This window comes from Xenopus tropicalis, chromosome 4, assembly GCF_000004195.4.
Source record: "Xenopus tropicalis strain Nigerian chromosome 4, UCB_Xtro_10.0, whole genome shotgun sequence".
Lineage (NCBI taxonomy): Eukaryota > Metazoa > Chordata > Amphibia > Anura > Pipidae > Xenopus > Xenopus tropicalis.
This window is the reverse complement of record NC_030680.2, coordinates 136,643,909-136,668,185: the sequence shown is the minus strand read 5'-3', so window position 1 is coordinate 136,668,185 and position 24,277 is coordinate 136,643,909. Positions and strand designations below refer to the sequence as shown.

At 40.2% G+C, this 24,277-nt stretch overlaps 1 protein-coding gene and 1 pseudogene across 3 annotated transcripts in view; one reads left to right on the top strand and one right to left on the bottom strand.

The window, feature by feature from the left end:
- LOC101730580 (rab GDP dissociation inhibitor beta) overlaps positions 1-24,277 on the top strand; it is a 39,261-nt gene that overhangs the window by 1,471 nt on the left and 13,513 nt on the right. The window contains exon 1 of one of the 3 annotated variants that reach the window (XM_004914093.4): positions 19,509-19,594. The exons of 1 other annotated variant lie outside the window; for it this stretch is intronic. In XM_004914093.4, the coding sequence (XP_004914150.1) occupies positions 19,550-19,594 (45 nt within the window). In that variant the 5' untranslated portion in view covers positions 19,509-19,549. Of the gene's footprint in view, positions 1-19,508; positions 19,595-24,277 lie in introns of those variants that run through there. One more of the 3 variants, XM_004914094.4, reaches the window with a different exon arrangement.
- LOC116410515 lies at positions 9,993-12,846 on the bottom strand (annotated as a pseudogene).

The window sequence follows — 24,277 nt, the reverse complement described above, 5'->3', positions numbered from 1 at the left end:
CCAGATACCAAAGAAAACTATGCTCTTAAAGAGGTTGTTCACTTTTCAATTAACTTTTAGTAAGATGTAGAGAGTAATATTCTGAGACTTGGGGGCAGATTCATCAAAGTACGAGTTTGAATCCCGAAACGGGTAAAATTCGAATTATTTACGATAATTTCTGATAATCGGAAATGTCACGAAAATGCTTACGAAAAAATCGTAATAGTCACGATAATATCGTGTTGGCGATCCGAAAGTCACAAAATTTTTGTATCCGAACGATTGTAAACGGCAGGAAAACCTGACTTCTGACTTTTTTGGAAGCCTCCCATAGGACTCAATGGCACTTTGCAGCTCCAACCTGGCCCAAGGAAAGTCACGATACCGAAGCTTGAATGAATCCGAAACGTTCGTACTCGTTGCGACAAATACAATTTTGTCGCATGAGTTTTATTGCAAAGTACGAAAAAGTTGCACAAATTGATGAAAAAAACACAGAAAAGATGCGTAGTTCTATAAATTAGAAAAAATACAAATTTTTTGTATTCAGACTCAATCGTACTTTGATAAATGTGCCCCTTGGTCTTCATTTTTTTATTATTTGTATTTTTATTATTTGTATTTTAGCTCAGCAGCTCTCCAGTTTGGAGTTTCAGCAGCTGCCTGGTTGCTAGGGTCCAAGCAACCAGGAAGTGATTTGAATGTGAATCTAGTATACGAATAGGAGAGGACTTGTAAAGAAAATAAGAATATAAAAAGTAACAACAATAATAAACTATAGCCCTACAGAGCATAAAAAACCAGCATACAGAGAGAAAGAAGATGATTGCTCATAGACAGAGCCTTTGTAAATATCATCAGGAGATGTTACTACTTGGGCCAAAATATGCAGCTCACATGTTATGTTGACTCCCCCGTCCCCTGTCCTACACTGTCTCTTGAAAGGGTATTTACAAAGGCACAAATTTTTGGGGTCAAGCTTTTTGTCTCTGAAAACCTGAATTTGATGTGAAAATAAAGGTTTTTTTTGCAATTTATTATGCAACAAAACCACAACAATATTGAATGCTAAAATACACCATCTAAAACCTGTTGAGATCATGTAGAAGTCCCTTTTACAACAGAAAGATCTTTCTTTGCTACATAGATTTAGAGGTTTTCGGGTTTTTTGACACTGGCATTTGTGTGACAATATGAAAAAGTTGCATTCCATGGCTTTTTTTTGTTCGTGCTTTTTCAGTTCAGATCTTTTGATAAATGACAGCCATTCATGAAAATCTCTGCTCGGTGTACTAAATCTATGGTGCGTTTACAAGTGGAAGAAAAAAATATTTTGTGATATAAGGGTGCGACTGTCTGAAAGGGATTGCTCTGTGTTCTCTATAAGACTCTTCTGTTAAAGGAGAACTAAAGCTTATATAAAGAAGTTGGCTAGAAATCTACGTTATAATTTTGGGCTTCTGTACCAGCCCAAGGCACCCACAGCCCTTTAGCAGGGAAGATTTTTTCGCCCGAAAAAATCCCCAGTAGCCCCCCATCTTCTTTTCTGCTGATTTCCTACTCACAGGGCCGCCATCAGAAATCGCCCTCCCCAACATCCTCCAGCTCCCCCCAGCGCCCTTCCCAGCATCCTCCCCAACATCCTCCAGTTTCCCTCAGCGGCCTCCCCAGCATGCTCCAGCTCCCCCCCAGCGCCCTCCCCAACACCCTCCAGCTCCCCCACAGTGTCCTCCCCAACATCTTCCAGCTCCCCCTGCTTCCTGCGGCTCCCCCCAGCACCCATCTGCTGCATCCGCCTGCTTCCTCCGGCTCTTCTTATGTCCCCCGGCTCTTCTTATGTCCCCTGTCTCGCCGCTGCATCTACTCTTTTATAAAGTTGCGCTCGTGCGTGCTGACATCACGCATATGCACAGGGCGCAACCAATCAAATTACCCGCTGACAACCAATGAACCAAGGACCCGTAACACTTGAAAGGGGGCTCGTGCTTAAAAACTATCACGGCTGGGCCCCTTTTAAAGCCCCGATTGTCCGGGCCCGGGACAACTGTCCCCCCGTGCCTCCCTGATGGTGGCCCTGCCTGCACACACTCTGTGCTGCTGCCACTTACCTGAGCTTAGGGGCCCATTTATAATATCACAATACAAGGCTGACTTGTAATTAATACAGATAATTACTACATGGCAGCTCAGAAACCAGTGCAGCTAGATTTAGAATTTATTAATCAGCCCTGTAGCATCAGCTTATTTTTTGCTTGATAATTTGCAATGACCCCTAAGCTCAGCTTCTCATCAGGCGCTCAGAGCCCACTGAGAATGTCACAGACACTTTCCAAGATGGGGAGCTCCTGTGACAGGTTTGCGGTCCTGGATCATTGCTGCTATTGAGATGCTGAGACTGTAGGCTGGTGCATTACTGAAGTACAGTATCTAAAATATGGCATTTTAGCCATGTTCATTTTTAGGGTATAGTTCCCCTTTAAAATTGTGAGTAGATTGTGAGCACGTAACGGTTGTGTTACAGGGAAGTAAAGGTGCATGAAGGAAGGCTCTTGCTCATCTTTACATTCCTTGCGTTTTTTTTATATACAGGTATGGGACCTGTTATCCAGAATGCTCGGGACCTGGGGTTTTCAGGATAAGGGATCCTTTCGTAATTTGGATCTCCATAACTTAAGTCTGCTACAAATCATTTTAATATTGAATAAACCCAATAGGATTGTTTTCCCCCAAATAAGGATTAATTATATCTTAGTTGAGATCAAGTACAGGTACTGTTTTATTATTACAGAGAAAAGGGGATCATTTAACCATTAAATAAACCCAATAGGGCTGTTCTGCCCCCAATAAGGGGTAATTATATCTTAGTTGGGATCAAGTACAGGTACTGTTTTATTATTACAGAGAAAAGGGAATCATTTAACCATTAAATAAACCCAATAGGGCTGTTCTGCCCCCAATAAGGGGTAATTATATCTTAGTTGGGATCAAGTACAGGTACTGTTTTATTATTACAGAGAAAAGGGAATCATTTAACCATTAAATAAACCCAATAGGGCTGTTCTGCCCCCAATAAGGGGTAATTATATCTTAGTTGGGATCAAGTACAGGTACTGTTTCATTATTACAGAGAAAAGGGAATCATTTAACCATTAAATAAACCCAATAGGGCTGTTCTGCCCCCAATAAGGGGTAATTATATCTTAGTTGGGATCAAGTACAGGTACTGTTTTATTATTACAGAGAAAAGGGAATCATTTAAGCATTAAATAAACCCAATAGGGCTGTTCTGCCCCCAATAAGGGGTAATTATATCTTAGTTGGGATCAAGTACAGGTACTGTTTTATTATTACAGAGAAAAGGGAATCATTTAACCATTAAATAAACCCAATAGGGCTGTTCTGCCCCCAATAAGGGGTAATTATATCTTAGTTGGGATCAAGTACAGGTACTGTTTTATTATTACAGAGAAAAGGGAATCATTTAACCATTAAATAAACCCAATAGGGCTGTTCTGCCCCCAATAAGGGGTAATTATATCTTAGTTGGGATCAAGTACAGGTACTGTTTCATTATTACAGAGAAAAGGGAATCATTTAACCATTAAATAAACCCAATAGGGCTGTTCTGCCCCCAATAAGGGGTAATTATATCTTAGTTGGGATCAAGTACAGGTACTGTTTTATTATTACAGAGAAAAGGGAATCATTTAAGCATTAAATAAACCCAATAGGGCTGTTCTGCCCCCAATAAGGGGTAATTATATCTTAGTTGGGATCAAGTACAGGTACTGTTTTATTATTACAGAGAAAAAGGAAATCACTTTAAAAAGGTTTAACTATTTGATGAATAAAAAAAATGAATAATGAATTCATTCAAGAGTGTATTTAAAAGACCCTAATTTGTATGTCATTTTATTCTAATTGTTAGGTTGGCCGGCCACCTTTTACCCTAAATCTAATTGCAAATCTGAAACCTAAATCAAACCTACAACAAATATCCTCATGTATCTTTCATACATTTTATTAATTAAAACATTAATAAAAGAAAAGATATTTTACAAAAAACTAGAAGGGTATCCTGGGAATGAATTGGTCGGATGTTGTCAGCTCCGTGTGCTCCGTGGCGCGTGTGTCCGCACGGCAGCGCCGGCGTAGATATGCGCCCGCGCGGCCGGAACAATGCCGCACATGGGCGCGCGTCTGGGCGTGTGCTACGCGCAGGCGCGCGACTAAACACGCGTCATGTGCGGGCGCGCGACTAGGAGCGCGTGCACGGGGGCGCGAGATTACGCACGCCGCGTATTGACGCACGCCGCGTATTGACGCACGTCGCGTATTGACGCACGTTGCGTATTGACGCTGCGCGCATGCTCCCTGCGGATTTAAGGACGCCCAGGCCTAACACACTTTGCGAAGTGATCTTTTGCCTGCAAATTGACACTAAGCGTTCCTGAATCCTCCTGACTGTCCTTCTGACTTCTGATTCTGGCTCGGCTTCTGGTTATTCTTCTGATCATCCCCTGGCTTGTTTTCGGACTCTGATTCTCGGTTTGACCTCGGCTTGTTTCTCGACTACCCCTGCTTCATAGTGCCTGTTTGCATTACTGCTGTACAAAGACTGTTTATTACCGGCTTTCTCATCAATGGCACTACTGCTATTCTTCAGCTGGGCCTGTTACTGTTTCCACATCCGGTGTTCAGGTCCAGTGGGAAGCGCAGGAGAGGCTACTAATCATCAGACTACCGTGATACCTGATAGTATCACTTCGCCATGGAGCCTGATGAACCAGTGGCCTCTGCCTCCTTGGACATTATTTCCCAGCAGTTAACCACACTCACTCAAGCGGTTCAAGACTTACAAGGAGGTTATCAGCAATTACAGATTCAGTTTCAAGGCCTAAATGCAGTTGTCAACCCGGTTCCTGACGCGCCTGTAGCTCCTCCAGTTCCCCCTGATGCTGTACATACCACCTCTCCAGTCATCGAACCTAAGATGCCACTGCCCGAGCGTTTTTCTGGGGACAGAAAGAAGTTCCGTGCTTTCCTAAATGATTGTCGTCTGTTGTTCCTACTAAAGCCGCAGATGTATGCATCTGAACAAACCAAGGTGGGAGTGACAATCTCCTTGCTGTCCGGAGAACCAAAGACTTGGGCACACCGACTATTGGAAACCCGAAGTCCCCTATTAAGTGACTCCAATGCTTTCTTTGGTGTACTGGCTCAGCTCTATGATGATCCCAAGAGGTCTGCGACGGCTGAGGCCATGATCAGTACACTTCAGCAAGGCAAACGCCCAGTGGAGGATTATGTCACAGAGTTTCGTTCCTACGCCACCGATACAGAATGGAACGATAAGGCCTTAAGACATCAGTTCCGGTTGGGGTTGTGTGGGTCCTTGAAAGATGAGTTGGCTCGTGTGGGAATTCCTGAGACTTTGGAACAGCTTATCGATCTGACGATTCAAATTGATCGACGGTTGAGAGAGAGGCATGCAGAAAGATCTCTTCTGGCTTCTCCTTCCTGGGTCCTTCCGAAAGCTACCTTGACTCCGCGACCTCGATCTCCCACCACTTCCATGGATCCCTCTGAGCCAATGCAGATTGGTTTTATCAGGTCTGCCATCTCAGCTGAGGAGAGGTCTCGAAGACGGCAACACAATTTGTGCCTTTATTGTGGTCTTTCGGGTCATTTTCTAAAGGACTGTCCTACCCGACCTGCGGGTAAGCCTCATAGACAATCTTTTTCTGCTACATCGAAGGAAGTTCTTTTATTAACCGTTCCTATATCCTTACAGTGGTCCCTAGGTCATCTAGAGAATCAAGTCTCCATTGACTCTGGAGCCTGCGGCTGCTTTATTGATGCTTCGTTTGTCAAGACTTACAGAATTCCCACACGTCCTAAGCAACAGTCCCTCCTTGTAAGAACTGCAGATGGTTCACAGATATCCTCTGGACCAGTGACAATGGAGACGGAGCCACTTTCTGTGACTGTTGACACTAATCATATTGAGACTCTGTCTTTTGATGTTGTTGCTTCACCTTTGTTTCCATTAATCCTTGGGTTCCCGTGGTTAAAGTTGCACAATCCTACAATAAATTGGAACACTGGTGTATTTCCCATACTATTTCCAGTAGCTCTGAAACCCAGTCTTTGGCCTTATGTTCCTTACAAGATTCCCGATTGGATTCCATTCCACCTTATCTGCAAGTTTTCCTCGATGTTTTCGATGCCAAGGGGGCAGATGTTCTTCCTCCCCACCGGGTCTACGACTGCCCCATTGAGTTATTACCGGGAGCAGCTATTCCGTTTGGAAGAATTTACCCACTGTCTGAACCTGAACTCGATGTCTTGAAGAAATATATTGATGAGAACCTAGAAAAGGGGTTTATTCGTCATTCTACATCACCTGCAGGAGCTGGTATCTTTTTTGTAGAGAAGAAGGACCATTCTCTACGACCTTGTATTGACTATAGACATTTAAATCAAATTACAATTAAAAACCGTTACCCACTTCCTCTTGTTCCAGAACTTTTTCAGAATCTTCGTGGAGCTAAGATTTTTTCAAAATTGGACTTACGAGGTGCGTATAACCTGGTCCGAATACGGGAAGGTGATGAATGGAAAACAGCCTTCCGCTCCCGTTATGGGCATTTTGAATATTTAGTGATGCCTTTCGGATTATGCAATGCACCAGCAACTTTCCAGCATTTTATTAATGATATCTTCAGAGACTTTTTGGACCAATTCCTTATCGTTTATCTAGATGATATACTAATTTTCTCTACATCCGAGGCAGAACACCAAGTTCATATGCAAAAGGTTTTCAAGCGGTTACGGCTCCATCACTTATTCGCAAAACTGGAAAAATGTGAATTTCATAAATCCTCCATCGAATTTTTATGATTTATAATTTCGACCGAGGGAGTCCAAATGGATCAAAGAAAGGTATCCGCTGTTATTGATTGGCCTATTCCTTCTTCCCGAAAAGCAGTACAAAGCTTTATCGGGTTTGCCAATTTCTATAGGAAATTTATCCAAGGGTTTTCCAAGGTCATTTCACCTATTACAGATTTGACATGTACTTCCAGACCTTTCTCATGGACAACTCAAGCTCAAACGGCTTTTGACCACCTAAAGAAATTATTTGTCTCGGCACCAATTTTAAAACATGTCAATCCTGTTTTACCTTTCGTCCTTGAAGTTGATGCCTCTGAAATCGCTGTGGGGGCCATCTTGTCTCAAAGGGATATTGGTAAAGATTTTCTCCATCCAGTTGCCTTTTTCTCCAAGAAACTTACCTCTTCGGAGCAAAATTATGACGTTTCGGATAGAGAACTATTAGCTATTAAAGCAGCTTTTGAAGAATGGCGTCATCTTCTCGAGGGAGCAGCCCACCCTATTATTATTTTTTCCGATCATAGGAATTTAGAGTACCTTCGTACAGCCAAGCGCCTTAAACCTCGTCAAGCTAGGTGGGCTTTATTTTTCACATCACCTACAGACCTGGATGTCAAAACAAAAAAGCTGACGCCCTGTCGAGGATGTTCTCTGAAGAAGAAAAGACTGACATTCCTGATACAATCTTACGACCACAAAATTTTTTTTTGCTTCAGAGTGAGTTAATTTCTAAGATTAAGGAGGTCTCTTCTTCTGTCCCACTCCCAGAAGATTTACAAGCTCATGATGGTTTTTATTTTTTAAAGGACAAGATCTTTATACCCGAGTCTCTTAGGCTGGAGACTCTACGAATGGTCCATGATCATCCTTTGGCTGGGCATATGGGAGTTTCTAAGACTTTGGATCTTGCTAGGAGATTTTTTCATTGGCCTCGCATGGCTAAGGACTGCAAAACTTATGTTTCTTCATGTGAAACCTGTGCCCGCTCCAAAGACTCTCGTACTAAGCCCTTGGGTTTGTTACATCCTTTACCCATACCCTCTAGACTTTGGGGATCTATTTCAATAGACTTCATCGTTGATCTGCCACCTTCTCAAGGTTTCAACACTATTTTCGTTGTAGTAGATCGTCTCTCTAAAATGGCCCATTTCATTCCATTGTCTGGGACACCTTCTGCCGCTTATACAGCCGAAGTCTTCATTAAAGAAATAATTCGTCTTCATGGGGTTCCTGATGAAATTGTGTCTGATCGGGGGGTTCAATTTACATCCAAATTTTGGAGAGCTCTTTGTGACTCATTAAAGATTAAATTGGCTTTTTCTACCGCTTTTCATCCTCAGTCTAATGGTCAGACGGAAAGAACAAACCAAACCTTAGAACAATACCTTCGCTGTTTTTCGTCTTTTTTACAAGACAATTGGAGCAAGCTTTTACCTTTAGCTGAATTTTCATACAATAATGCTTGTCATTCTTCTACCAAACAGACTCCATTTTTTGCTAATTTTGGTTGTCACCCACATATCCTCCCTAACTTTCCAAAAGAGATTCAAGTGCCTGCTGTACAAGATCGTCTTTTATTCATCTCTAAGAATGTTCAAGTTATCCAACAAGCTATGACCCAAGCTCAAAGAAATTTCAAGGTGTTTGCTGATCGTAAGCGGGGAAGGGATCCGGAGTTTCGTGTTGGAGACTTAGTATGGCTCTCTACCCGCCATATCAAACTTCCTTGTCCTTCTAAGAAGTTGGGACAAAGGTTTTTGGGTCCGTTTCCCGTTGTCCAACAGATAAATGAAGTAGCCTTCAAACTCAAGCTACCTACTTCCTACAAGATACATCCAGTATTTCATTCGGCTTTGTTAAAACCTGTAATCAAGAACTCTTTCCCAGGCAGAATTTCTGATCCTCCTGCTCCGGTGTCCGTTGAGGGTGTTGATGAATTCGAAGTAGAAGCCATTTTGGATTCGAGAATCAACAGGGGTCGCCTGCAATATCTTGTCAAATGGAAAGGATATCCGAGTTGGGGGAGGGCAAAGTCAGGTCCGTGTGCTCCGTGGCGCGTGTGTCCGCACGGCAGCGCCGGCGTAGATATGCGCCGGCGCGGTCGCGCGGCCGGAACAATGCCGCACATGGGCGCTCGTCTGGGCGTGTGCTACACGCAGGCGCGCGACTAAACGCGCGTCATGCGCGGGCGCGCGACTAGGCGCGCGAGATTACGCACGCCGCGTATTGACGCACGTTGCGTATTGATGCTGCGCGCATGCTCCCTGCGGATTTAAGGACGCCCAGGCCTAACACACTTTGCGAAGTGATCTTTTGCCTGCAAATTGACACTAAGCATTCCTGAATCCTCCTGACTGTCCTTCTGACTTCTGATTCTGGCTCGGCTTCTGGTTATTCTTCTGATCATCCCCTGGCTTGTTTTCGGACTCTGATTCTCGGTTTGACCTCAGCTTGTTTCTCGACTACCCCTGCTTCATAGTGCCTGTTTGCATTACTGCTGTACAAAGACTGTTTATTACCGGCTTTCTCATCAACGGCACTACTGCTATTCTTCAGCTGGGCCTGTTACTGTTTCCACATCCGGTGTTCAGGTCCAGTGGGAAGCGCAGGAGAGGCTACTAATCATCAGACTACCGTGATACCTGATAGTTGTAGAGCAGTATCCACCATCTTTCCTTTTGTCTCTTCTGATGACAGTCACCAGTTTGCTTCTAGTCCATCTAGTCCTGTGCAGCCTACACTGCACAGGTAACATACTTCTTGCCCAACCTGAGGGTTCAGGCAGGCTTGCATATCCTTAACCCTCAGCTACGGAATATGCAGGAAATACTTCATGCCGTGTATCTCATTTTTTTCTCTTTCAACAATCTAAAAGAAATTCAGTAGGTTATAAAAATGCTCTTTTGACACATGTATTAGACTTGGTAATTTGTCATTGTTGACTAAGTCCCTTACCTTGCTTCTCCTGAGGATGGTCACCAGTTTGCCTCTAGCACTTATTATGACGAATCCTCATTAATAAGTTGAAGCAGAATTGTCTTCGTGCAGTTTGGCCCACCACCCACCCTACACTGCACATACTTCTTGCCCAACCTGAGGGGTCGGGAATTATCTCATTTTCTTATCCGCCAAAGATCCAAGGGAAATCCAATAGTTCTAAAAACTTTCTTTGAGGGTTTGCGGCACGTGCAAATCTGTCCCTTGCAGAATAAACAAGGGAGAGGTTTAAGCGTCTCTTTTTCAGATTCCACTTTTTTTGCCGTATCCTTTACTTTGAGATGCTTTTCCAATATAGGTTTGGTTGTAGGACGGAGATCTACTCTCTCTTTGCTGTGATCTCTCGGTTTTCTAGTTGGATTTAGTTGCCTGAAATCCAGGATCGAAAGCTTTGGCTCTTCTTTCTTAGGCACCACAAGATCCTTGGGTTTCAAAGGCTTTGTTGCTCCTTTGATATCATCTAGTACTATCTTCTTAGGAAGTATATCTAACTTCTTTAAAGTACTAGGAACTTTTATCTTTGTTTCCTTCTCTTCATCGGCTGCAGAATCACTTGGCTTGCAAGGACTCTGGCAGTCATGTTTGATAATTCTAGGAGTATAGCGTTTCTGTAGCAGACGCGGCTTTTTAATAGCAACTCCTTTCACTAGCAGGTTTTCTCTTGAAATAGGCATTTCAATTTTAGGCTAAAATTCAACAAGGTAAAATAGTTAGAACAGCAGGAAATTAATGTTATTATCTTCAAATTAGCCACCTTTTTCACAACTGCAGCATACTAATGGGCTTATTTATCAGTTTTTGAGTTTGTGAATTTGAGTTTGTTTTTCTGTATCGAATAAACTCGCATATCGAATGCTTGCTTGTTTATTAATAAGGAAACCTCGTTTGTATGAAAAAACTCAAATACCTCAAATTTTCAAGTTGACAAATTCGAAAAAAAAAGCTGCAAAAATTCTAAAAACTCGAATTGAAATGACGGCTTGACTTTGCCTAGGACAACTCCCATTGATTTCTATATAAACTCACAAGCTTTTAGATAACAACGTTTTACATTCAAGTTTTTGGTTTTTTTGCACTTAATAAATACGAGGCATTCGAGTTTTTGAACCACAATTCGAATCTTCACTTAATTTGTGAAAATAATCAAACTCGAACGTTGAAAAATCACCCTCTATGTGTGTCTAGTCCTTACACCCCTATTCTTGAAAAGTGCTTTGTACAGCCTAACCCATGTCTACTGGTTGCCTTTCAGCCACCATTTAGTGTGTGTATGTGTTTCTTTTAACTGTTAATAAATAGACAAATATTGGTTGCTATATACATACCTGCTGATATAGGAGCTCAAAGTCTCCCACATCACATTTGCTGTCTTCTCTTCGGTCCAGGATGAGACGTAGGATGTCTTCTTGGACCTGTGCACTGAGCTTGCTGCTTACAGATGTGGCTTTTGACAGTGCAGGGCTGGCATTGATCTCTATCAGCCATGGCTGGAAATTCTCGCCAAACATAAAGTCTGCACCGTATAGATGAAATGTGTTTTTTCTATGCACTACTTTATCCTGCGCACTCTTCATCATCTGAATAATAATTTCCTTCATCCCTGGCAACATTATGTCATCCCATGCATGAAATGCGCCTATCAGCTTCAGATACTGCTTCAACTGATAGTCATGCCACATGTTCTCTGCAGGAAGGTCAGGATGACGTGCCGGGGAGTTCTTACAGTACTTCTGTACGGCATTGTTGCATAGATGTACAGATCTGCAAAAACAATAACACTATTGGTTGTAAGGGTTTATGTGCTTATAGTTTAATCTTAACTACCTTAATTGTTACAATCTAAAAGAATTAGTACAGGTATGGGACCTATTATCCAGAATGCTCAGGACAGGGCAGGGTCGGACTGGGGGGGTGCAGGGCCCAACAGGGCTTCTGCATTTGATATTACTTTGAGATGATGCAGATCAATATGTTAAAGAGACAGTTAGTGGTACATATTGACTTGCAACATCACCAGAATATAGTTATGTTTTTGAATGATAAACAAACTAGGGGAGAGCAGGGGAGGGGATGCCTACATGTCTTTGGCACTAGAAGTAGCTGAAATGGTCAAACCTCTACCAACCTGTTTAGATTCTTAAGTGAGAAAATCTGTGACGAAAATCGGAGATAACACCTTTTGTAGAACCAAATGGTTAGAGGGTTCCAATCCGTCACCAGAAATCACTGACGCACATCAAATTTAGTTCCGTGGATTAAGAGTGGCCTCTCTATGTATTTCTGTACCACGCAGAAATCATCAGTGGGAATCACTGGGTCTCTGTCCAGAAGCGACATAATGTCTTCCAAATTGTTCTTGCATATTATCCCTGTGAAAATATGTACAGTCAGAACAACTTCATCTATAACAATCTCAATGGAACAGTCAGATTAACTGTGACATATAAAATATACTAATTAGGCAGGTCTCATACCAATTCCTCGGGATTTGGCTCCTGGTTTTATAATCCAGATATTCCTTTCACCTTCAATGTCGATCTGAGGGCACACTGCCTCAAGAGTGTGTAAGAGAGAATGGCACCTAGTAGCATAGAGTGTAGCATTCTCTATGGTGGCGCCATCGCTGCAAAAAGACAAGGTACGGTAAGATTGATTTCAAATAAATTACTGTCCCATTATTGTATCAAATATATGAATATGGGCACGCTACTATAGAATTACATAGCAACATTTTCAAGGTTCATGCATGCTGTATGATTGCTACAGATATAATATACCAGATTTTACATATTGTTGCACATTCAGATATGCACCTAAAACAATCTACAGTGCCATAGATTTTGTTCTATGTAACGTAACTTACTGGATAACATGGTAATAGTCACTCAAGAATTCTTTCCAGAACTTGGGTGGCTTGGGTTTTGGCAGTTCTTGGTTTAAGTCCTTGTGTTCCAATGTGTCCAGATACATCTCACAAATTGTAATGGACATCAAGATAATGTCGGATTTGTTTGGGACTGGTCCTTCCAGCTTTTGGGGTTAAAACAAAACAACAGCAGGATCATTAGTGAAATGAATAAACACAGTTTTTCTAGGAGTTAGATAGAGACAAAAGTCCCCTTGTTATCTATTAAGCATTTCATAGGTCTCAGTAGCCTTTACATGTTAATGATGGTGTCTCTTCTATAGGCTGCCTATAGCAACATCACATGACACAGGTTATGGAGGCACTAATTTGTAGTGATCAGCACCATACTAAAGGGGACATGTAAATATCATAGCAACTGTGTCAGCTCTAGCATCATGGCCTTTGAAATTGCTAGAACTTTCCATAGCTTACACAGGTATAGGTACTAGTTTAAACTATCAGTGATTTTCACTTACTCAACCACTCATCACGTTTTGCTATCCACCGTTTCTGTCCCCGGTCTGGGATCATCAAATGGATAAGCTGGAATATCTGAATCAGAAACCCACTTCAAAATGCCACGGGCAGCTGTCTGGATGAAATCATCTAAAGGGAAATAAAGTCTTTGTTAGAATGGATGGTCTATTATGAAATGAAATCAGATGAACTATAGATGTAAAAAGGCCAACAGGCCATAGCTTTAAGGCCTGCCATAGGACTTTGTTCAGATTATCATTTTCGTTCATTTCTATGACTGTTGAGCCATAATTACTACTGCTTAATTATAACAAAATGTCTGCCTCCTCCCCAAATTACAAAAAGAGGTGCTCAGCAAACACGAAATCTTACCAATAAATTCCTGACATTCATCTTTCTGCCTCAGTCTGTAGCAACGTGGGACAAATGAGTAGGGATCAACATCTGCAAACCAACGCATGCTTTCCAAAAGGGTGCACAACCCCGCCTAGAAGAGAGACATAGAAACAAATCAATTTTGCAAAAAATGGACAAATAATGAATCCTGGTACCTGTAACATATTAGATTACTTATCTAACCATGCATAATCTGTCCGTTAAGCAATATGTTATTTAAGGGTCCAAATTAACACAGGACAACACTTTTTATGGTTTTATGACCGTATGTGTACAAGGGGCTCACCTTGGTTGTGAAGCATTTAGCGTTTCGAAAGTGGTTTATCATTTGATCCTCTCTGAGTAAGTCATAAGTTGGGATCCACACTGAAGAGAAGCTTCGACTATAAAAAAGAAACAAAGAGATTTGTTATCAATATTCAGTCATTCTTTGTCCCGTTGTAAAGCTCTTGCTTTAGCATCATAGGGACTGGGTTTTGGGGTCCTGACCATAGATCAAGAATCATAATATTATACATATCGACTTAAATAACATGAAGGTCTCTGTGTGTTTATATTAATAATTCAAACATTTGGGCTTACCTTCAATCTCAGGTTTTCCTCTGAATCAACCACTATGCTGGCCTCTGCCGCTGAAAAGCAAAAATAATATTTTAGAAGAATACACAAAGGCTCCATTTACATTAAATATAATGTATAATCCAATAAGTATGTGTATTTCTAATACAGTAAACAGTTGTATAGTCTTTGTGTAGCCTTACCAGGTCTGAAAGTCGTCTTCTCCACCCATCCTCTTCTCAGCAGGCACTCCCGCAGGACAGTATAGCAGCCGGAAATACTGAATATCTTTTTTTCCTGTGAGTTTATAGAAAAGATACATATTAATAAAGATTGCCTGTTTATTTCCACTCCCAACAAAGAGCTAAAAGCTGTCATTGGAATTCTTCATTTCTATTCATTTTGGATGTGGGGAAGTCACCGGTGTAAAACTGACCTTTATGGCTGTCTCCACTAAGTTCCTGGTGCTTCTTGCGAGTTCGAGGTTCTTTTTTGTATCATGGGTGGTTTTCTTCACAAATGTCTCATAAATAAAACCTGTGCAAGAAAAAAATAAATAACAGCTTTGATTAGTGGCCACCTTGTTTTTTCTATGATTATGTTAACAGAGCCTCATACAGTTACTCCTGTCATTCAATTAAAGTTTGAAACTATGAAATCATTCAGGAGCGGCTACCAGATACAGAGCAAATAGTGAGTGGGGTATTTTTCCTATGCTCATCACTGGGTACATTCCAACCTAAATGCGTCCAACAGGATTCCAACCCCTGCCTCTGTTCTAATATGGTTAGTAAAACTATTGAGTAATGCAAAGCAGTAGAATGGAAACTAAATTCAGCACGCATTGATGCTATTTACAAAGGTCATACATGCTTATATCAACTTGCAGGAGGTGCAAATACACCTGTTCAGGCTGCTCAGATAAAAAATGGGAACCCTTAAATTACTCTCAGCCTGGACCACCTTCCAGTAAGTCAAGGGATTAGCTAACGTGGGGCATCCATGGACACAATTGACTTGACCATCACCATAATTGTGCGTGCCACACAAGGAATTCCTAAAGAGTAGATTCACTAATGAACAATGTGGATCTTCAAAACCAGGGTGGAATGGCTAAGCCTGGATGTATTGGGATTTTTTTTGGACTTTTAAATGGGAATTTTGGATGGTATAAGGTTTATATATATGAAAAAAAACACAAGGGTACATATTTATGAATAGTAGTGCTCTATAAATCAATGGAAAATAGTATCTCAGGAGTAGAAATGAGAATCTTTTGTGAAGTCTTTAATGAGTGCTGTTGCCTACTTACCTTCACATTTAGGCGTCTGTTCTTTTTCACAAGGCTTTGCTTTTATCATAGAAACAGATAGTCGAGATTGTTGTGTTTCAGGTTTCTTCTGCAGAGATACAAAAGGTTTCATTAAGTTATTAAACTACAAAGTCTATCTATGAAGTCCTCAATGATGCTAGGGGACTTGTTCAATAGAAAATGTCCTATGTGCCCAAGCTAATACTAGCCTGACTGGGAAACCAGTGGAATTGGAACTTACCCTATACATCTGCTCTCTCCGGATGGTATATGTCAGATGATGTTACTCTCTGTGGGATAGAACATGACATGATTATGGGGATCGGCCTATAAACAGCTCTCTCCTCTTCTATTGTATTACTGCTTAGCATTTAGCATAGTCTTACTGAACTTTTCATACATGATTAAACAATAAATATAACAATTTTAAATGGAAAGAATTGCCCCAAACCGCTGAATACTACTTTTTATCTGAATCTCTGCATTTTCCCCAACTGAATCCTCAGAATAAAAGATCCCTTACTAATATGAATTTTCAATTTCTATGCATTGTAATTAAAACAAATTAACAAATAATTTAAAACTAAGAATTTTCCTCCAATTTAACAGTTTTTTTTTTTTAATGCTATTCAAGTTTTTTTTTTTTTTTAAACATAAAGGGGCAGATTTATCAAAATGGGAGTTTAGAGCTTAATACATAAAAACTCACCCACGTTCAATTCATTCCTATGGGATTTTTAAAAGTGTACTTATCAAATGGCGAGTTTAAACTTTCACCCATGTAAACTCTCCAAAAATGATGAGTAAAATTCAAGTTATTCAAGTTTTTTCCATAATTTTATTCTTCCAAACTTTTGATATTCAGATTTTTAAACAAGCAAAATGCAAGTTTTTTTTTAATTGTGTGGTTATTCAAAGTAGAAATTTTGAGAAACAGGCCTCTAAGGGTTTGGACTTAGTGATAATATAGTTAGTAATATTTGCTTTTTCCGGAGCATTCCATACTGGTAAAGGATCTGTTATCTGAAAACCCATTATCCAAAAAGGTCCAAATTACAGGAAGATGGTATAGGACCTCTTATCCAGAATGTCTGGGATTTTCTGAATAAGGGGTTTTTCTGTAATTTGGATGAAAAGTAATTTAAACATTAATTAAACCCAATAGGACTGTTTTGCCCCCAATAAGGGGTAATTATATCTTAGTTGGGATCAAGTACAGGTACTGTTTTATTATTACAGAGAAAAGGGAATCATTTAACCATTAAATAAACCCAATAGGGCTGTTCTGCCCCCAATAAGGGGTAATTATATCTTAGTTGGGATCAAGTACAGGTACTGTTTTATTATTACAGAGAAAAGGGAATCATTTAACCATTAAATAAACCCAATGGGACTGTTCTGCCCCCAATAAGGAGTAATTATATCTTAGTTGGGATCAAGTACAGGTACTGTTTTATTATTACAGAGAAAAGGGAATCATTTAACCATTAAATAAACCCAATAGGACTGTTCTGCCCCCAATAAGGGGTAATTATATCTTAGTTGGGATCTGGGCGCCCCGAGGCCGCCCCTGTTGGTGGCAGCATTTGTACCCCCCCCATGTGTTGCAATGTATATATTGATAAGTATCTTGAGTTTAATAAATGCAGATATTGTAGGATTTTAGGCACCTGTTGGTTATCTGACCCAAATACCCACATTCACATATTCACTGTCTAACGCTTGTCTAACCACAGTCAATAATACAAACTCACTAATGTAATATAGAATTACCCAACAATTGAATTGACGATTTACAGACAGAACTATGGCAAAGTATGCATCCAGGTAGTATTTAAATGTTGTACAGGTATGGGATCCCTTATCCGGAAACCCATTATGCAGAAAGCTCAGAATTACAGAAAGCCCGTCTCCCATAGACTCCATTTTAATCAAATAAATTTAGAATTTTAAAACTGATTTCCTTTTTCTCTGTAGTAATAAAACAGCATCTTGTAATTGATCCCAACTAAGATATAATTAATCCTTATTAGAGGCAAAACAATCCTATAGGGTTTAATTAATGTTTTATTGATTTTTTAGTAGACTTAAGGTATGGAGATCCAAATTACAGAAAGACCCCTTATCCAGAATACCCTCGGGCCCGAGCATAAAGAGAGAGCTGTTGTGTTCCACTTCAATTATCCTGGTGGGGGTTGGTGCGAGGAAAAAGTTCTTAATTTGCAGAGTTAATTAATTAATAATTAATATAGCCACTGCCACACTACTGGGCCTTATTTGAGGTGGGGCCCGGGTGCAATTAGGGTTGCAGCGACAAAAGGGGTGGTCTGTGACTTAGAAGGGATGGGGTGATGACAAAAGTGGGTGGGGCTATGATATCATGGATGTCTCTAGGCCAATGTAGAGAAAGAGTAAAGGATAAGAAAAGATAAATATCAGGTGGTTTCTGGGTGGATCATGGTGGGCCAGGGGCTGAACCTACAGTTATTACAAATTTACCAGCAACTACTTTTCCTGGTAAATTTGTAAAACCAGCCTTGGCCTTGGCAGGCGTTTTACTGACTAGGCCAATAAAATACCAGCCAGGTGGCAACATTAGGTGCAGCTGTATATTTTCAACAGTGCACCGTATTAGGTAATAAACCCTACAGTCTGTATATAGACTGCTCTTACAAAATAATGAATGTAGCTAACACCACCCAGCAGGAGCAAACTTGGTTACCATGGCAATTATATGACATCATACTGTATGATGTATATGTTCTCCCTGTGTCTGTATTGGTCTGCCCCGGGTACTCCGGTTTTTCCACATTCCAAAAACATAATCGTCTCCTGGTAAAATTGACCTGGGGGTAAACGTCCAAAAATTATCAAGGATAAATCTTCCCCTAATTTTGAGTTTTGTTGCAAAAATAATAAATAATTCTTGTTTCAAATATTTTCTACTATTTATAAAAGAATAGGCAAGCTGAAATGAATGCTTGGGGAGGCCTACATGAGTTAATTTGGTGCAATACACACCAGGGGATGTCTGCCTTCCAGGGGGTGACATCCAACCCAGAGCAAGTGAAAGCCACTGTGTATGCTCTGACTAGCCAATCAGGTCATAATAGTCCTCCCTGATTCAGTTGGCTGAAGTGATGCTCTCCTTACCCCCCGCGATTAACTTTTAGGCAAGGGGGCAGGATTGTTAGTACAGAGAGTAAATGCACTCTCTGCAAAAGTGGAGCTAAAATTCCAGAAAAAAGATGAAATTTCAGCTCTTGAAGTTACCAGGAGTGGCTTTTTGCTGCCCTGGTAAACTGGGGAGGGGGGGGAGTGCCACACAAGGAAAGATTCTCAACAAGCTTCTCAACTGCCAAAGCATCCATGTGGCCTATACTTTTGAGGGAGACGTGATACCAGATGTGATATGGTCAAAATTGATGGCCACCCACCCCTGCAATTTTATGTGCAGCCAATAACATGATTGGGGGTGGCAGGGAGTGTGTGGGGGGGGCCTATTGGTTAGAAATGAAATTTGGGAAGTTTCTTCTCCTTCAACTACTTGTTTGCCAAATTAACCACCAGTTTATAAGAACTCCAAAGATATTTAGGATGGGTAGGTATGAGTCTGCCTGCAATATTCCCATACAGAGGCGGCCCATCTAAATGCCTGGGGTCTGGTTGGACCACATGTTTGTCTCCTTGTGCAGATCATAAAAAACACACACACAAAACCATAATAAATTGAAAGTGTAGCTACCAAGGCATTTATCTTCCTACTGTCTATTGTACAAATTCATTTTCAGGTACCCCCCCCCCCCCAATATTTCTCACACCGGCCTGCCCCTGTATGCAATACTCAGATGGATTACTGACAGGTGGTCCAGCTTTTGGGTCACTGGGGCTATTGGCTGATTGAAAGCTGCCGGCTTATCAGTGTCTGGCAAATCAGATTAAGCTAAGGTTGTTTCTTGTCGCTCTGCTTTCAAAGCTAAGATCAGCGAGACCCACACATGTGAGTGCCGCGTCTGCCTGGCATGGAGGAGATGTATGATGTCATTGTTTTGGGGACAGGGCTAAAGGTAAGCAAAGAACAATTTGGGGGAGTTGTCTTTCCTTGTATATGGCAATAAAGGCATCAGTATTGGTATCTTCCAAACATGACCAAAGACCAGTGGTTTCTTTATTCAGATAAAAAAAGCCTTCTTTAACTACAGTTCCCAGCATCCCCCAGACAGATGAGGAAGTGTGGATCTGAGAATGATTAAATATTATTATTAACGTGTATTTATAAAATGCCAACATATTCCTCAGCATTGTACAATTAATGGGATTAAATACACCTGCTTTAATGCCTTGTTTGCCATTTTGTTAGAAAGAGACAGTGTTAGCCAATCAGAATTATTCTTCTTACTTGAAAAAACAGTTCGCCTTGCATTTTGTGCCTCGAATACCAGCAAGTGCTTCATGTGCCCTGAGTGAAATTCTGTAAGGATGAGCCTATTCATTTTGAGATTTGGCCTCATCCCAGCACTTTTAATAGGAAGTTACGGAATTCTTAGTTTTCACTGGGAAACTAAAGGTGACAATATAGGTTTTGGTTTTGCCTTTTGCTCAGACACAAGTATGTTAATAATGGTTGGGATTTGGTTTGATTACTTTAGGGCAGGGGTCCCCAAATTTTTTTACCTGTGAGCCACATTTAAACATAAAACGAGTAGGGAAGCATGAAAAAGTTCCTGGGGTGTCAAAATAAAGCTGTTTATAAAGTGCACATTTTCAAACCCCAAATTACTCCAACTTAAAAAAGTAACTTAAAAAACCATTGTATAAAGTGCCAGTGCCAAGGTGCTGTGTTTTTTCAATTTTTAGATATATCAATTAATTGACTTAATTAAATCAATTAATTCATTAAATATAAAGTGACAGTGCTTTTAAGCACTTCCTACAATGGTTTTTTTAAGTTACTTTTTCAGGTTGGAGTAATTTTGGGTTTGAAAATGTGCACTTTTTAAGAACACACACTTTATAATCAATAAGCACTAGTCACTTTCCTAGACTGGTTAATGAATTGTACTGTATATGCCTGATTATCATTGCAATTAAGGCAGTGAGTGGAAGCTTTTGAACAGCGTACTTCTAATATAAAGGGGTTGTCTCTCTCTTTAACTTTTTTCAATTTTGTATATTATGCCCTTAAGAAGTCGCTAATCTTGGAGAATTAGTATATGTGATGAGAAGGATTCCTTTCTCCCTTTTCCCTTTTACAAACTTTGAATACTTTTGAATCTGGGATTTGGTTTGGCACTCTCTTGGCCAGATCTATTGTGAATCCCAAATTTATGGAGATATTTATCAAAAGATAAATACTTGAGTACTAGATTCTTTGTTTTAGACAATAAGGCTTTACTCTTTAGGCTGAAGACATGTGTGTGTTTTCTCCACTGGAGCGTTTCAGCATCCAAAACTGCTCCTGATGACTCCTGTTCTTTTTATGTGAACTGCCTAAAGGGTTGCAGCACTAGAGCTGCGCTACATGCCAACCTTTAGCACAGTGGTTCCCAGACTATGGAACTGGTCCCACTAGGGCAGGCTTGGAGCAGTGTGTGGGAGGCATAGTCTGAAGGACAGTAGGATAATACTGGGGAGAATGCTCCTTGAAGTCAAGTAAATTTGGGTAATATTTGGGGTAAACAGTGATTTTTTTTGCCCTAGGTATTCTTGGATCGATGTCTGATACAGCAATGTGTTCCTTTGTCATATGTTATCAACTAAGGTGGACCCTGACCAAATAAAGGGGACTTGACATGCTGTGGGTTCAGGCAAATGCCAGAGGGGCTGCTGTAAGATGCCATAGACACTCACTATTTATTAGGCTGGGGGGGGTGCTGTTTGGGCCTCTTTGTACTTGAAATCACGGGGCCTATTTTGACTCCAACTTCAGGCCTGACAGCCACTGCATAATGTGCTGGGAGGGGGACACTTACACATGTCACATCATTTTGATATTCTGTATATGTTTCAGTGTTAAAGCATAGCAGTGGTAGTTCTTGAGAAGCCAGGCAAAATGATTGATCTAAATCTAAGAATGACATTAGGGAGCCAGCAGGCCAGTAGCCTCATCTTTCATACAGGTTATAAAATGAATTGTTGTAACAGGGATCTCTCTCTTGTTTCCTTCCAGTTACTGAACTACATACCCAGCACAGAACTGAATATGTCAGTATTAATATTGCACTTGCTTTATACTTAGGGGTGTCCCCATTACACTTAGGGGTGTCCCCATTACACGTTGCAGCTAAGTTGTACCAAGTTGCACTCAGTCACGTCTCAGGGAGCCCCGACTGCCTCTGCTGACATCACTCACAGATCAGCCCTGCTGCCAGGTGTCAGCTGCTAGGGGATTTGTAATGTTGTCACTGGCTAATACCTCAATCTGATTTATCAGTAAGATTAGCTGTCTTCGTTTTACACCAACAAAAACAAACACAGAACTCTTTCCAGCTTCTCGCGATGGCCGGTTCTGTTCTGCTGGAGCGAGAGGCACGGCCTTGTTTATTATTGGTGCAATATGCAATAACCAGGCATATTTTCACCTTGCCCCCATGAGTTTAACTGTATATTTGGGGTAGGTAGACCAAGTACAGGTATGGGATTCCTTATCCAAGAAAACCTTTTATCCAGAAAGTTCCATATTACGGGAAGGTCATCCCCCATAGACTCCATTATAAGCAAATAATTCTAATTTTTAAAAATGATTTCAAGAAGAAGGCAAATAATTCAAAAACTATAAATAAATGAAGACCAGTTCTACAACCTGTACAACTGAAGAGTTAAAGGAAAACACAAAACTGAAATCAGTTGTAAACCTAGAATGCGCCTCTGCTCCTCTGAGCATCTTTGTATTTTACATGAATTTTGCTAGTACAGGTATGGGATCCATTATCCGGAAACCCGTTATCCAGAATGATCCAGATTACGGAAAGCTTGTCTCCCATAGACTCCATTTTAATCAAATCATTCAGATTTTTAAAAATGATTTCCTTTTTCTCTGTAGTAATAAAACAGTACTTTGTACTTGATCCCAACTAAGATATAATTACCCCTTATTGGGGCAGAACAGCCCTATTGGGTTTATTTCATGTTTAAATGATTCCCTTTTCTTTGTAATAATAAAACAGTACCTGTACTTGATCCCCACTAAGATATAATTACCCCTTATTGGGGGCAGAACAGTCCTATTGGGTTTATTTAATGGTTAAATGATTCCCTTTTCTCTGTAATAATAAAACAGTACCTGTACTTGATCCCAACTAAGATATAATTAATCCTTATTGGGGGCAGAACAGCCCTATTGGGTTTATTTCATGGTTAAATGATTCCCTTTTCTCTGTAATAATAAAACAGTACCTGTACTTGATCCCAACTAAGATATAATTACCCCTTATTGGGGGCAGAACAGTCCTATTGGGTTTATTTAATGGTTAAATGATTCCCTTTTCTCTGTAATAATAAAACAGTACCTGTACTTGATCCCAACTAAGATATAATTACCCCTTATTGGAGGCAGAACAGCCCTATTGGGTTTATTTAATGGTTAAATGATTCCCTTTTCTCTGTAATAATAAAACAGTACCTGTACTTGATCCCAACTAAGATATAATTACCCCTTATTGGGGGCAGAACAGCCCTATTGGGTTTATTTCATGTTTAAATGATTCCCTTTTCTCTGTAATAATAAAACAGTACCTGTACTTGATCCCAACTAAGATGTAATTAATCCTTATTGAGGGCAAAACAAACCTATTGGGTTTAATTAATGTTTTATTGATTTTTTAGTTGACTTAGGTATGGAGATCCAAATTACGGAAAGGCCCCTTATCCAGAATACCCTTAGTCCTGAGCATTCTGGATAACAGGTCCTGTACCTGTAGTATTGTATGCTTGTGGAGTCTAGGTTAGGGATTCTTAACCTAAAAGTCAGGACCCAAAAGTGGGTTCCCAAGCTGCGTAGGGTGAGTCCTCATGCATCCCTTTTAATTATGGGACAAATTTATTACATTCTGAGATTGTTTTCTTCCATGTGATCTAGACACTATTCAAATTAGAATTTTCCAAATTCCAATTTTCAAGATTTATCAATGGATAAAAAAAAATCTCGAAAATTCAAATGAAATAAATGAACAAGAATTTCAGCATTAACATTTTTTGTGCAAGTTTGTTTTAAACAGTCACAGTTTTAAAAATGAATGAAACAATTCGATTTTTTTTTTTGCTATTGAGTGACTTTGTTTCCCTTGTCTTCAATCAGAAATGTATGCCTCCGTACGTCATATTTTCTGTGAAAAGACTGTATTTGTATTTGATCCCAATTAAGATATAATTAAATCTTATTGGAGGCAAAACAATCCTATTGGGTTTATTTAATGTTTATATGATTGTTTAGTAGACTTAAGGTATAGAGATCTAAATTAGGAAAGATCCCTTATCTGGAAAACCCCAGGTCCCCATCTTTCTGGATAACAAGTCCTGTACCTGTAATTAATAATAAATTACTTTTTCAATTGCAAAGCTGATTCTCTATCCTGTATTCTGAAAGAGTATCATTAGAGGGCAGTAACAGCAGTTTATACATGGATCCTATATATTTTAATTTGGAGTAACTGTAAGATGATTTCTTAATCAGTTCATTTGGTTTAGAAAATGTTACTCTGCATTCCAACGTATATATATTATTGCCACATATTGCTTTAAGGCAGGGATCC